The sequence below is a fragment of the Malania oleifera genome, chromosome 11, assembly GCF_029873635.1.
Source record: "Malania oleifera isolate guangnan ecotype guangnan chromosome 11, ASM2987363v1, whole genome shotgun sequence".
In the NCBI taxonomy this organism is placed as follows: domain Eukaryota; kingdom Viridiplantae; phylum Streptophyta; class Magnoliopsida; order Santalales; family Ximeniaceae; genus Malania; species Malania oleifera.
In genome coordinates, this window is record NC_080427.1 from 9754167 (window position 1) to 9768134 (window position 13968).

The 13968-nt window shown below is 32.9% G+C and overlaps 1 protein-coding gene across 2 annotated transcripts; it reads left to right on the forward strand.

The window, feature by feature from the left end:
* The first annotated feature begins 282 nt into the window (after nt 1–282).
* On the forward strand, nt 283–3156 carry LOC131167972 (uncharacterized). 2 transcript variants are annotated; one of them, XM_058127082.1, is made up of 3 exons: nt 283–828; nt 1929–2259; nt 2825–3156. In XM_058127082.1, the coding sequence occupies exons 1-3, from the start codon at nt 554–556 to the stop codon at nt 2909–2911; spliced, it is 693 nt and encodes a 230-aa protein (XP_057983065.1). In that variant the 5' UTR covers nt 283–553; the 3' UTR covers nt 2912–3156. The 2 variants fall into 2 exon arrangements, with proteins under 2 accessions (XP_057983065.1, XP_057983064.1); XM_058127081.1 differs by having other exon boundaries at nt 306–828; nt 1929–3156.
* Nucleotides 3157–13968: the final 10812 nt, after the last annotated feature.

Here is a 13968-nt window from a genome sequence, read left to right on the forward strand (position 1 = left end):
ATGAAACTTATTAATGGAGGATGATAGAAATAAGATGTTCATATTTTATGTGAATTCTTTCATTTCTAACCACATATTAGTCCCACCACTTCAAATTCTCAACTTCAACTCAAGGTGAAAATGAAATGTTATGAGCATTGAATTTTCAAAAATCTTAAAACGTATTATAAAATTTGATGATTAAACATTCAAAATTAATATCCGTAATTTTATTTAATAACTATTTTGGAGAACTTACTCTCTCCACTATATATATATATATATATATATATATATATATATATATATACACACACACACACAGGTTTAGGGTTAGCATTCCATTCATTGAAGCCCATCATCCAGGAGAAGCCGTGGTCCAACCGTGTCCACGTGTCCAACTTGTCAGCGCTCGACGGCTTCGCAGGCTAACCGATCCCGGTGAAGGTGATCCTGAAAGCGCCGCGTGGAAAACAGCCGACTCAGCCAAGGGCAATACCAAACCCAACGGCGGCCATAGCCCAGAAACCCCGAGACCAGTCGACACCGCTGGCGAAGCGCTGAGCTATTGCCTATGGCTATGGCCGCTCGCAGGGCGAGAACGATCGCTGCATCTGCATCATCGCTTCCCTTGATTGAGAAATCAGCGGCGGAAATCTCCTTCCTGTTTCTGATCGTGGGCCGTGGCGCCTCCACGCCGAGGCGAGCCTCTTCATCGTCGTCTCCATCGTTTTCTTCACCAGCGCAGCCCTCGGAGAAGAAGATAACGGACCGTCTCTCTGGTGTCATCGACGCCGTCAACGACCGCAAGCTCCCTCCCGAACTCCGTGGCCGACGCAACTTCGTCAGGTGCGTTGTCCCCCCCCCCCCCTCTATTGACCCTCCGATGGTTTACAATTGCCATAATCTTCTCGGCAACCAAACAGAGATTTAGGGTTATCATAAAGGGGGATAGGATAAATCAAAGCAGACAGTATGTTGAAAAATTGAAAATTGAAAATGATTGGTTTGTTAGCTTGAATAGAGAAGGCAGTTAAAACTGAAATCACCTGCTTAGTGAGTTGTTGTTGTTGTTGTTGTGCAGCATAATAAGAACATTGATCTGGGTGCTGTGTGGATTTCGTTTTTCAATGTTGTGGAAAGAAGATTGATGATTTTGGATGTATGGGACAACTAACAGTTAACCCTCTCTTAGTGTTAATGTCATATGAGAGCTATGGTGATTTAAAGCAACAGTTGTGTGTTATTGGGTGGTGCAGGGTAAGACCGTGAAGCCAAGTTTGTTGCCAAAACTGGCTTGCTTAGAAAATTTATTGATAGCTTTGTTATACATTTGAACACCACCCTCCCGCCCCACCACCACAAAGATGAGGGCAGACCAACTTAGTTCACTGAGTTCTTCATTGTGCTTAGCAATCTGAGTGGTGTTTGCTGGATTTTGATCAATCAGAGAACTCTGGCACATGTAATAAAACAAAATCATGAAGCTTGGTAAAAATTTGATGTTGAGGACCGTTCAAGCATCAAAAGTTTTGATAGTCGGCTTTCATTTTTGTAGAATTGAAAATATTATATAGGGGAGTTAACTGCAAGGCTGGTTTTTTTCTGTCTGAGTACCATAAGTTACTATAATTTGCAAAATTGATTTATTAACCCCTCAAATAAAAAATTGATCGAGTTAAACCTTGCCTTTTAACTATCTTGTTTGCCATAAGTGGCATGGGGAGATCAGAACTTAAATCAGAAGATTCCTGAACATAATTAAGTATATATGCTGATTGCTTACTCAAAAGTGTAAGTATCTATTGATTTCTGACTAGAAAAAATAATGGTTAATGAGAATATGAGATATGGTTTGATGCTTTGTGAGATGGTATTAACCTTTTGAACTTATATCCTAGTCTAATTGAGACAAAATTCTGGCATGTGGTCTTGGGTTGTTTGGATAGGTCAGAAACGGATATAATCAATGTTGTTGAGCAAAGAATATGGCATTCCATGGAAGAGGGCCAGTTTGAGAACTTACCTGGGAAGGGCAAACCCCTGGACCTTAGCACTAATCCTCACGCAGACCCAGCAGAAGACACCTTGTACAGAATTCTATCAAAGAATAAATGTGCCCCAGAGTGGGTTGAACTAAATAAAGAGATTTGGAGTAAAATTGCTGAGTGGCGGTTGGCATTGAAAAAGGCATGGGGTAATAGATCTGAGGAAGATAATTCCAAGTGGACTGAATGTTCCGAGGCATTGAAAGTGCAGATGCGTGACATCAATGATAAGGTCAGCCACCAAGAACCCTCTCTTAGAATGTCTTTTCAATTTCCCTTCTCTATTGTTTGTTTGTTTGTTTGTTTGAAGCTGCAAGTAGGTTTAAAGGACTGATCTACTGGAATTTCACCTAGGGATGGTAACCTGGTGATACTGATTTTAAAATCATGTGCCTTTAGCCCAAATGTCGTCGATGTTAGATGTTAGACCAATGTTTCCCTTGCCATGTTGTGCCTGTGATGCAGCCATCTGCTAATTTATGTTGTGGTCAGGCTCATGAGCAATTTGCAAGTAACTTTGGTTAGTTAAATTTTGTACCATCCCAAAAAGCACTTCTTCAAGAAACTTATTGATAAACCCATGCAATTCCTTGTGTAGTTTTATTTTGATTGATGTGCTTGATTGAATTGCACATTAATGGGCAGCTGCCTATGGTAACATATATATCATTTTCTCATCAGTGTTGGGATCTTGTGCTGCACTTGAATACAAAATGTTGTCAGAGTTTGAAGGATGGTAGAAACTTTTGTAAACATGCAGTGTAGAAATGATTTGATTGTAATGTTGTCAACTGCAGATTTTTCGGTATAATCTCATTGTGCCTTTCGGACGCCAGATGTTTGGGCTCAAATGGGAGAAAGAACTAGATCGATTGAACGAATGACTGCAGTTCCGACCGAACTCTCGCTGCCTTTCGGGGCTTTTTCGTCATGCAGTTTGATAGGGTAAAGAGTGTATTTCCTGTATTATATGCAGTCTTGAAATTTTTATGCATTGAAGTAAAAAAGAAATGAAGGTATAATGGGATTAAGACAAAAATCAAATTGTTGTTAACATATGATTAGTCTGTTTGTCTCGTTGCTGAAACATAATTTCTGTGTTTGATATAGAATGACTTTGGAATCGCAATATTGATTCTTTTTAATGTTAGCTATAATGGATGAAAAATAGGTCATTTAAAAAAAAAAAAAAAAAAAAGCTAAAGCTGTTTATGCAAAATTATTTTATTTTATAATTTTTAAATATGTGACTTTAATTCAACATCAATTTCTATTTAAAATCTCTGCACTCTTTGGATCATAATATTTTTGCATTTTTAATAATATAAATTAATAATAAATAATATTTTTGTTTAAATTTTCTAGTTTTCTTTCAACAGCAGCAATACTATTAATAACATTATTATTAATGATAATTACTGTAATTATTACTGTTGTTCTATTATTATTTTTATCATAATAGTAATATATTATTTGAAAGACAATTTTGTGATTTTTTGGGATTTATTATTTAGTGAGGGTTATGATGGTTTTCTTAAAAGGAGTTGAAGAATGAAATTGTAATTACAATATATAAGGGTAAGAATCACCATTCTATGGAATCAAAAATTTCAATGAGAATTCAATTCTATTCTCATTTAAACATGGGAATAAAAATCGAGATAAAAAATTTGACCTTATTTTAGGCATCAATGTAGAATTCTTGAAAGAACTATATTTTTGGGTATCTCGTGAGATACCTTTTTGTGATTTATAACTACTAGATATATATTAATAAGATATTTTCTAAAATTTATTTGATTCATGTGATTGTTGTTTGTACATCCTCCCATTTCTCTTGTAATAATTTTTTAATTTGACTTTATCATTTCTTTGGTTTGTACTTTGCATTTCATTTAATTAGCAGTGATTAGTTTTGAGGTTTATATATATGACATTTTTGGACCGTGAAATAAAATTTTGCATTATTATTATATATAATTAAATTAATAACAATTTTTTACTAGGTTCGGGCGGATCATAAATGGTTCGGGATTAAATGGGTTTAGATTCAAACTTGTTCATTTAATAAATGGGTCACTCAGCTCGAATCCGCTTAATCCATTTAAAAAACGGGTTGAGTCCGGATTGAGCTGTTTATAAACATATCAATTTGTATTAAACTTAAATCTATTTTAAACGGACGGATCACGGGACACCCGTCGGGCTTCGACCCGTTTTGCTACCCCAATGGTTGAGCCAGCAGCTGGCCTCCCAATCACGCTATATACATATATAGACTAAAAGATAAAATAAGAATATTTAGTCATGAAAAATAGAGATTACAACTAAAGAGGGGGAAAGAAATCCTCAACAAAAAAAATAAAAAATAAAAATTCTAGTAACTTAAATCCATCTAAGCATTATCCATTGTAATTACCGACGACCTCAAATGAATCTCATCCAAACAAGCTTCATTTTCTATAGGATCAACCATTCAAAACCCATTTTATCAAGCAATTATTGAGTTTCTAAATCCCTCTTATTAACCTCTTATTACCCATTAATCCACCCATGCCCAGACAAATAAAAGAATTAGGGTATATCCATATAATTATATGGATCATAATGGATGATCCATTTTGGCCTATTTATTAAATGGGTTAAACGAGTGTAACCGCTTAACTCATTAACCCCTTTAAATTTTCAATCTTAATTAATTTATTTAATTTATCATATTTAAAAATATACTATAAGTAAATAATTAATATTATAAATTGAATTTCTATGTATGCAATGTAATTATGTATTTAAATATTTATATAACTATGCATACAATTTGACTTGATTTTCAATCTAATTAATATTTATGCATGTTCATAATTGCATAATTGGTTTGGCCTTACATGTTCGTAATTATGTTGGTATACGATTATAGTACTGCCTATACTCATTATTTGTAATTAAATTATATAATTATGTAATTAATATTATAATGAAGAAATCTTCATGCATAATTTTATAATTATGAATAAGTTCGTAATTGATTTCTCAAACCAATTAATTTGCATGCATGTACGTAGTTTACATAATTGATTCAATTTAGATATGTCTTTAATTTTATTGGTATGTAATTACAGTAATGGTTGACTATACTTATTATTTAAAATTAAATTACATAATTACGTAATTAATATTGTTACCAAAAATCTATGTACATAATTTATTAATTATGAGCAATTATAAATGTATACAATTAGTTTGGTTTGTCTGGTTCGATTTAAATATGTTCGTAATTATGTTGTTCTATAATTAAGAATACAATTACGTTGTTATTACTATAATTTGAAAATGTATAAACATAAGTTTATTATCAGATAATTCCATTTGAATATGTATGTAATGAAGTAATTATGTATGTACATAATTGATTTAATTTTTTTTTTTCAAACCAATTAATATGCATGTATGTACGTAATAATTGATTCAATTTAGATATTTCCTTGATTATATAAATATGTAGTTATAGTATTAATTATACATATTATTTGAAATTAAAATTCATAACTAGGTCATGAATTCTATAATTTGGATATTTGTGTATATAATTTTGTAACATTTTAATTGTTTAGTTTGAATATGCAAGTGCTTATGTAATTATATGTACATAGTTGGTTCATTTTAATTATGAGTATACACAATCGGTTGGATTTGTTTTTGCAAACCAATTAATATGCATGCATGCATGTACGTAATTACATAATTGATTAATTGAGATATATCCAAGATTTATAGTTACGTATATAATCATTATTATTGGTTACAAGTACCTTCTCAAATTAAACTATTGAATTGATCGTGGAATCAATATTATAATTCATAAATTTATATACGTAAATTTGTAATTGTGGTACATCGGTTTAAATATATATGCACATAATTATGTAATTATAACTGTACATAATTGGCCGAGTTCGGTTATGCAAATCAATTAATATACATGCATGCATGTATATAATTACGCAACTCATTGACATGTAATTATAGTATTTGCTATATCTACCATTTGAAGTTAAACTATATAATTTATTATGTAATTAATATTATAACTCATAAATCTTTGCGTAATTTTGTAATTATTGAAATATCGTTTCAAATATGTACATAATTAATATGTACGTAATTATGTAATATGAGCACCTCAATTGATTCGATTCAGTTACGTAAACCAATTAATATAAAGGCATGCATGTATGTAATTTATGTAATTACGTATAAAGATGACAATAAGTTATGACATGATAATGTTTGAAGATAGTTATAAGTTTTAGTCGTATTCAACAATTGGTTTCATGTGCTTTAAAATTAAATGGGTAAATAGGTTGACCCATGTCTAAATGGGTATGGGTCATAAATGACTCCACCCATTTTGATCCTACTCATCTTAAGCCATACTAAAAGTTGAGGTGTAATCCCAAGAAAAAGAAACCGGGGGGGGGGGGGGGGGGTTGGGGGCGGGTGAATTGAATTATTAAAATTCCTTTTAATTCTTTTTATGAATTCTCAATCTTTTGTTTATTTAATTATCCAAATCACAAACCAAAACTTAACAAAAGTAATCAACTTAAGTAAACCAAAATTTAAACAATCATTCAACAAATCATCAACTTAAAGTAATCAACCACTTAATATAAATTGCAACTCTTTAGGAATTTTAGCTTTTGTAGGAATTCGAAATATTTGTTTGTTTACAACCCTGTGAATATATGTAAGCCCTGTGGTTAATTGATTTGATTTCTCAATTTGCTGCACAATCAACACTCTTTCCAAAAGTTTAGACATTAAATAAACTTTTAGTTAATATGTCTTGGGTGTTGAATCAATCAACGTAATCGCTTATGGTTTTTGCAAATTATTGATCAACCAATGTAATCCCTTTCGGTTTCCACAATCCCAAAAACAAATTAAATTCTAGTTCATTTAATTTCCAAACTACGTAGTATTTAAGATCAAGAAATTAAATCATCCATGCAGTATATAGGTAAGTTGAAAAATAAAAAGAGTAAGGGAAAGAGAAGGAGACCAAGGTTTTTACAAGGTTTGGCTTATCCCCAGCCTACATCCTCACCTTAGGCATACCACCTAAGGATTCCACTATACATGTTCCTTTCCGAACAGAGCAAAACCTTACACATTCCTTCAATAGGTTAGAGTAATCACCTCTTTAAGCGATATCTCACGCTTGGACACTCCTTCAATAGGTTAAAGTAATCACCTCTCCAAGTGATACCCCACGTTTGGTCAACGATCCAATAACCTGGAATCGTCAAAAAATACTGCAAAAATACAAGATAATCGCTGCGTACAAGAACACTCTCTCAAAGAGCAGATTAGTGCAAATTCAACACTATGTATTTCAAAATTTAAATATTAAGATGAAATAAGATGAAACTCAAGTATAGAATTCACCAATTCCTTCTCTAGATGGAAATCAACAGTAGGAACTAGATTTGAGATTATCAGTACTTCAGTTTTTCAACAAAAGAGTATTACAATGAGTGAGTAAGAGAGGGATTTTCAAGAGCAAGTTGCTTTCAACAGATTTTTCATTTCTTTCTTTCTTTTGGTGTGTTTTGATTTGCAAAACCATGTATTATAGGTTTCTAAAAGTATTTTCATGATGCCTAAGTTTACTTGGAGCATCTTCTAGGTTTTTAGAAAATTGGGGCACAAGCAACCTTAATTTGAAATTTCAAACATTTAAAAAATTTTACTGTTAATAATATTTAGACGACTGAACTTTCTGGTTCATTCTTCTGATGTTCCTTAATGCTTTGAAAGATTAAGTTTAAACACAGGGTCAGACGTCTGAAGCATAGGTTTAGACTTCTGAAGTTCCTGTTCATACGACTGAACTGACCATTCAGACGTCTGAAGGTATTCTGCCTGTTTTATATTTCAAAAATAAAATCTTCAGTCTTCTGAATTAAATCTTCAGACGCCTGAAGTAAAACTTCAGTCGTCTGAAGTGTTTCTTCAGACTTCTGAGGATTCTCTTCAGTCGTCTGGGTAGACCACTTTCAAAATTTTTATTTTAATTTTCTAAATTTCTTTTTGCTCTCTTACTTTGATTTGTTATAAAATATTTTTCAGGTTTTGAAATAAGGTCTCTAAGTCAATATTTAACCCTAGAAGAGCTTCAAACATATTTCCATAAGATATTTAAAATATGAAGTACTTACATAAAGATTTCTTAAGACTTTGACATTCTAAGTGCTTGACTCTTCATGCTTGTCTTTCTTTGGCTCTCTGGTCTTCAACTTTTAAGCTTTTAGCAAGTTTCTCTTTAACATCCACACTCTTATGATCTTCAAGGTTTAATAGATAGGATCTTTGAATTCATGCTTTAATGTTCTTTAAGTTTTGTTTGATCATCATTCTTTGGTGTATAAGTTGTCAATGATTCTTGTGAGCAATCATCCTTGTATTCATATTCTTGAATCCTGAAATATTATTACTTAACCAAATATGTTAAGTTTTTCTTGTTTGTTATCATCAAAATAAGATTTTAAGCCTTGTAAGGCCAACACATACCTATCCATTTCACTTAAAATCTTTCGTAAATTTCAACACCTACCTATATTGTTATCCTATGAGCATACTGTTGGAGTTTTAAGTCTATAGATTGTAATACAAGGGAGATGAAAAATCTTGTCCCACATCAAAAGTTTGAAGAAGTGAAAATGGAGTTTATAAAATCTTGGACACATTTGGTTGATTAAGACCTATAATTTGGAATTAATTTTATAAAATTTATAATTAAAGTTACAAATTAAATGCCTATTTGAATTAACTATCATTCTAAAATACAGTTTGAAATTTGAAAGCGACAGTAATGTTTATTTGGAGAGGCAACTTTTGAAGAATGATGTTTATTGGAAGGAGTATTAATTGTACCCCTTCATGTTTATAAATAAGGGGTCTTGACAACAGACTTATTATTCCAAATTCATCTCTTTCTCTTCCTTCTAATTTTTTTTTTTTTTGTTCCTTTGTACTCTAAACACTTTGTATCCAAGAGAAGTTCTATAAAGAAATCTTTAGGATTGCTGATCGTAGATTTCTAGTGATTTTGTTGTATCTTAGAGGTGAATTGCACAATTCTTCTTGTAGTAAACTCATTTGAGTGGGAAAAATATCACCTTAAATACGGCGATCTTTCAAGCCTCAAAACCACCCAAATCATTTCTGAATTATTTCTCCTAGTATTTTACTGCCATTACAATTTTAAGGTGATATTTGATGGAGTCAAAATTTAGAATTTGCATTCAAAGTTCCGAATCATGACTATCAAACTAGATAGGTTCGATGGAACGAACTTCACACCTTGGAAAGATAAAATGATGTTTCTTTTGACAGCTTGGAATATTTTCTACATTCTTGATTTAAATTTACGAAAAATTTCATAACCAAAGTAGAGGCATAATGGAAGAAGCGCGAAGAGGACAAACTGTCATGCAAAAGCCACATTTTGAACGATCTACTTATGATCAATTTAATTCCATCAAGTGGCCAAGAGAAGTCTAGAATTCTGTGGAATTCAAATACAATATAGAGAAGCAAGGCGTGGACAAATTTCTAATCATGAAGTATTTTGAATTTGCTGTGATTGATGGTGTTTTTGTTATGGATCCATTATATATATGAACTAACGATTTTGGTGTCAGTATTTATGAATCACTTCAAGTTGAGCTGAACTTCCACATAAATGGAATGGAATGGAATGGAATGGTTACAGGAAAAGGCTCTTGCACACCGCAAAATATTTCACAGTGGATCAGATTCAAAAACATTTGCAAATTGAAGAGGAAGCTCAAATATATGACGAGAAACTAGGTCTAAAGTGAACTACATTGACCAGAATAATAATTCTAAAAAATTTCATGGTGGAAACAAGAGGAAATATCTTGATTCCAACAATAACAACAAAGAAAAGAAAGATATGAATTGCTATCATTATGGAAAGAAAAGACATTTTAAAATAGATTGCAGGAACTTGAAGAAACAAAGGAAGGAGATTACCAACAAAACAAATATTGTTGAACAAGAAAATCATAATTTTGCAAAAGCTTATGGAAAATCATAATTTTGGAAAAGGCATATATGTGCCCGTGTGTATTTACCCTATTAAAAACATACAATTTTGCAGTTTCTGCATTGATGCAAAGAGGGTTTAGAAAACATTTGCAAGAAGTAAATAAACTCTCATTATGCATGTTGAAGTGGACGAGACTGAATGAATTTGGGAAGGGGCGGGCAAAATAGCACTATTTCAGATTTTTTGCTGGGCTTGTTGTAAAATGCAGTGAACGACTGATAGAAGAGTGTTTTATTTTGAATCTTGTGCACAATTTGACTTTTCTTGTTTTACATGTGGCCTGGATACTCTCTCTCTCTCTCTCTCTCTCTCTCTCTCTCTCTCTCTCTCTCTCTCTCTCTCTCTCTCTCTCTCTCTGTTTGTGTGTTTGTATGTATGTATGTATATATTTGCAAGAAGTTCTTGGATGGCATTGAGTTATGCTTCTCTTATTTTGTTATGTTTATTTAAACTTCAGTTCTTTGAATTAATTTTTGTTGTTCTTTGAAGAGCTTATGGAGAATCATAATTTTGCAAAAGCTTTTGGAAAAGGCATTGTTGGACTTTAGTTTAGTTCTAGAAATAAATTTACTTTTTCAATGTTCTTCAGGTTCTAAAGATTAGAAGAGAAAAAAATTTGTATCCACAAATTTAATTTGCTAAAGGGGATAAAAGTTGTTATCGAATCTGACAAGTTAATCTTGTCTACAAATGGGGTGTTTTTTGGAGAGGTTTATGCTTGTGATGGAATGTTTAAGGTGATCATTGAAAACATTCATGATCCAATGGAGAGAGAGAGAGAGCATAATTGAATACGATTGGAACTAACAAACCTAACCCTAATATTGATACCAAGACTAAAGTGCCCCTTAACTAAAATATTACTTATATATATATATCATCTAACATTCCCCCTCAAACTCATGATGGTGCACTGAGAAGCATCAAGATTTTACCAAGTAGAAACTGGAAAAATCTAATAGTCTGAGATTTTGTGAAGAAGTCAGCTAACTGCACGGTAGAGGAAATGAATAGGAGAGAGATGGTACCAAGGTGAAGATGATGACGTGTGAGATAACAATCAATTTCAATATGCTTAGTGCATTTATGAAAGACGTTATGAGCAATCTGAATAGCATTGGTGTTGTCACAATACATAGGAGTGGGTTTAGCAAGTAAGAAACCCATGTCAGCAAGTGACTAACACAACCAAACTATTTCAGCAGTAGTTGAAGTCATGGCACGGTACTCAGCCTCAGTAGAAGAACAAGAAATGACAAATTGCTTCTTGCTTTTCTAGGAAATGAAAGAATCACCAAAATATATATATATATATATATATATATATATATATATATATATATATATATATATATATATATATATAAACCAGTCATGGATTTGCGGTCTGTAGGATCTACAGCCCAATTAGCCTCAGAATAAGTACGAAGTTCTAAAGTAGATGTAGAAGGGAGTAATATACTCTGATACAATGTCCCTCTAATATAACGTAAGATAAGGAGAGCAGCAGCCCAATGGATCGTAGTGGGAGAGAAAATAAATTGACTCACAATATGAACCGCATATGTAATATTATGTTGAGTAATGGAGAGAGAAACCAAACTGCCAACAATAGTACGGTATAGAATGGATCAGTTAATGGAATCCCCTCAAAAGAGGTATAATGAACATTAAGTTCAAGAGGAGTTGCTACAGTTTAAGTATCAGTAAGATGAGTTTTTTTATATCTTTCAACAAAACCATCAGACTTAGTTTTGATCTTGTAAATCCAGCGACATCCCGATACCATTTTACTAGGAGGAAAGGGTATCAACTCCCATGTGTTGGTCTTATACAAAACAACAAGTTATTCATTCATAGCTTGTTGCCAAAGAGGGTCAAAAGCTACCTCTTTATAGGAAACAAGCTCACAATGGGAATGAAGAGAAACTAAAAACGTAGAAAAACTAGAAGAATAACAAGAATGAGATGTAAGAACATATGAATTAAGATGAGAAAGGGGCTTACGAAAACACGTTGGATAACGAGAAGATGCAAGGTCCACATGATCCGAAGATGAAGAGGACTCCGCCAAGGAGGATAGGGGATTTGTACCTACAGAACAAAATGAATGACAAGTAGAAGAAATGGGAACAATACAGGAAGACTCTGAATAAATATCACAATTAAACGGATCAATATTTACAAGGTCAGACTCATTTAATATGCTAGAACTTGTTGGAATAGAGAAGAAAAGAATGTGTTCCAGAAAGATGACGTGACGAGAAACATAAAGTTTTTGTGTTTCCAGATCATAACAACGATATCCTTTTTGTCCATCACCATAACCAAGAAACACACACATGGAGGATCGTTTAGACAACTTTGAATGCTTAGTATAAGGACGAAGGAAAAATCATGTGCAACCAAATACTCTTAAATGAAAATACTATGGAGCCTTGCCATATAATTTCTTATAAGGAGAGACTCCCAAATTAAGAGCAGTAAGAATTCTGTTAATCAAATATGTGGTAGTACGAACTGCTTCTCCCCAGAAAGCTTTGGGAACATTACCATAAAGGAGAAGGGATCAAGCTATCTTAATGATGTGTCTATGTTTTCTTTCAGCCACGCCATTTTGCTCAGGAGTGTCTGTGCAGGATGATTGGTGTATGGTGCCATCAGAGGTGAGTAGGGTGGAAAACTCAATAGAATTATATTCCTTCCCCCAAATCGCACCTGGAACACTTAATGACAGTTGAATGTCGTGGTTGAACCAAAGTACGGAAATTTTTTATAGAAGCTAATGAAATCAAAATGTTTCTTCATAAGATTTATCCAAGAAAAATGAGTATAATCATCAATGAAAGAAACACAATATCGGGACCCTCCCTTTGAGGTAGTAGGAGCTGGTCCCTAAACATTAGAATGAATTAGATCAAAGGGTGAAAAAAGATACTGATGTACTTTTATTAAAGAGCAAAGGAGAGAATTTTGCAAACTTACAACCACTACAATCATAAAGGTCATGAGAAGATAAATTTTCCAATACACCTGTGGAAGCCAAAAATCTCAATCGAGAACTAGAAACATGTCCAAGGCATGAATGCCATAAATAGAAGTTAGAAGAATTTGAACTCATATGAAATGAAGACAAATCAACACTAGAACTAGAAGTTTCTTTTACCCGAAGCTCTTCTAACACATACAATCCCCCTTTCCCATGGCATATCCCAATCAGGTTCTTGGAATGTGGATTCTGCACAAAACATAAGGTTAGAGTAAAAGAAACATAGTATCTAGAATCACATTGTTGATTAATAGAAATAAAATTCAATGAAATTTGAGGAATACAATAAACATTAAAAAGACATAAACAAGATGAAATAATGGAACCAGTACTTATCAATAGCATTGGGGTACCATTGGCAGCCAAAATAGATGAAGGTGTCAAGGTAGAAGAAGTTAATGTAAATAGAGGGATGTTATTTAACATATGATTAGTAGCACTTGAATCAAATGCCCAAGTGGACAGAGATATACCTGAAGTGGATGAGGAGAACAAATCTATGGAGGGAGTAACAGATAAGACATTAAGCTTTGATGTAGAAAGAAGCTTTTGCAACTGCTATGCAATAATAGATAGTGTAGGTGTGGTGAGAGACAACTCTTCTAATGATGTAGTGATTGTAGTGTGATAATGCTTAGGCTTCGAAGTCTATTGTTGTCCCTTACTTAATAATAATGGACATTGAGCTTTCCAATGACCATTATGCTTGCAAAAACTACACTCATCAATAGCAACTTTCTGACGTCTATTTTGAT

What these genes read in the sequence shown, in the direction of transcription:
- LOC131167972 (XM_058127081.1), top strand. Translation starts at nt 554, where the DNA reads ATGGCTATGGCCGCTCGCAGGGCGAGAACGATCGCTGCATCTGCATCA. An exon ending in GGCCGACGCAACTTCGTCAG is followed by an intron (nt 829 to 1,928) that starts GTGCGTTGTCCC and finishes TTGTTTGGATAG; the next exon opens with GTCAGAAACGGATATAATCA.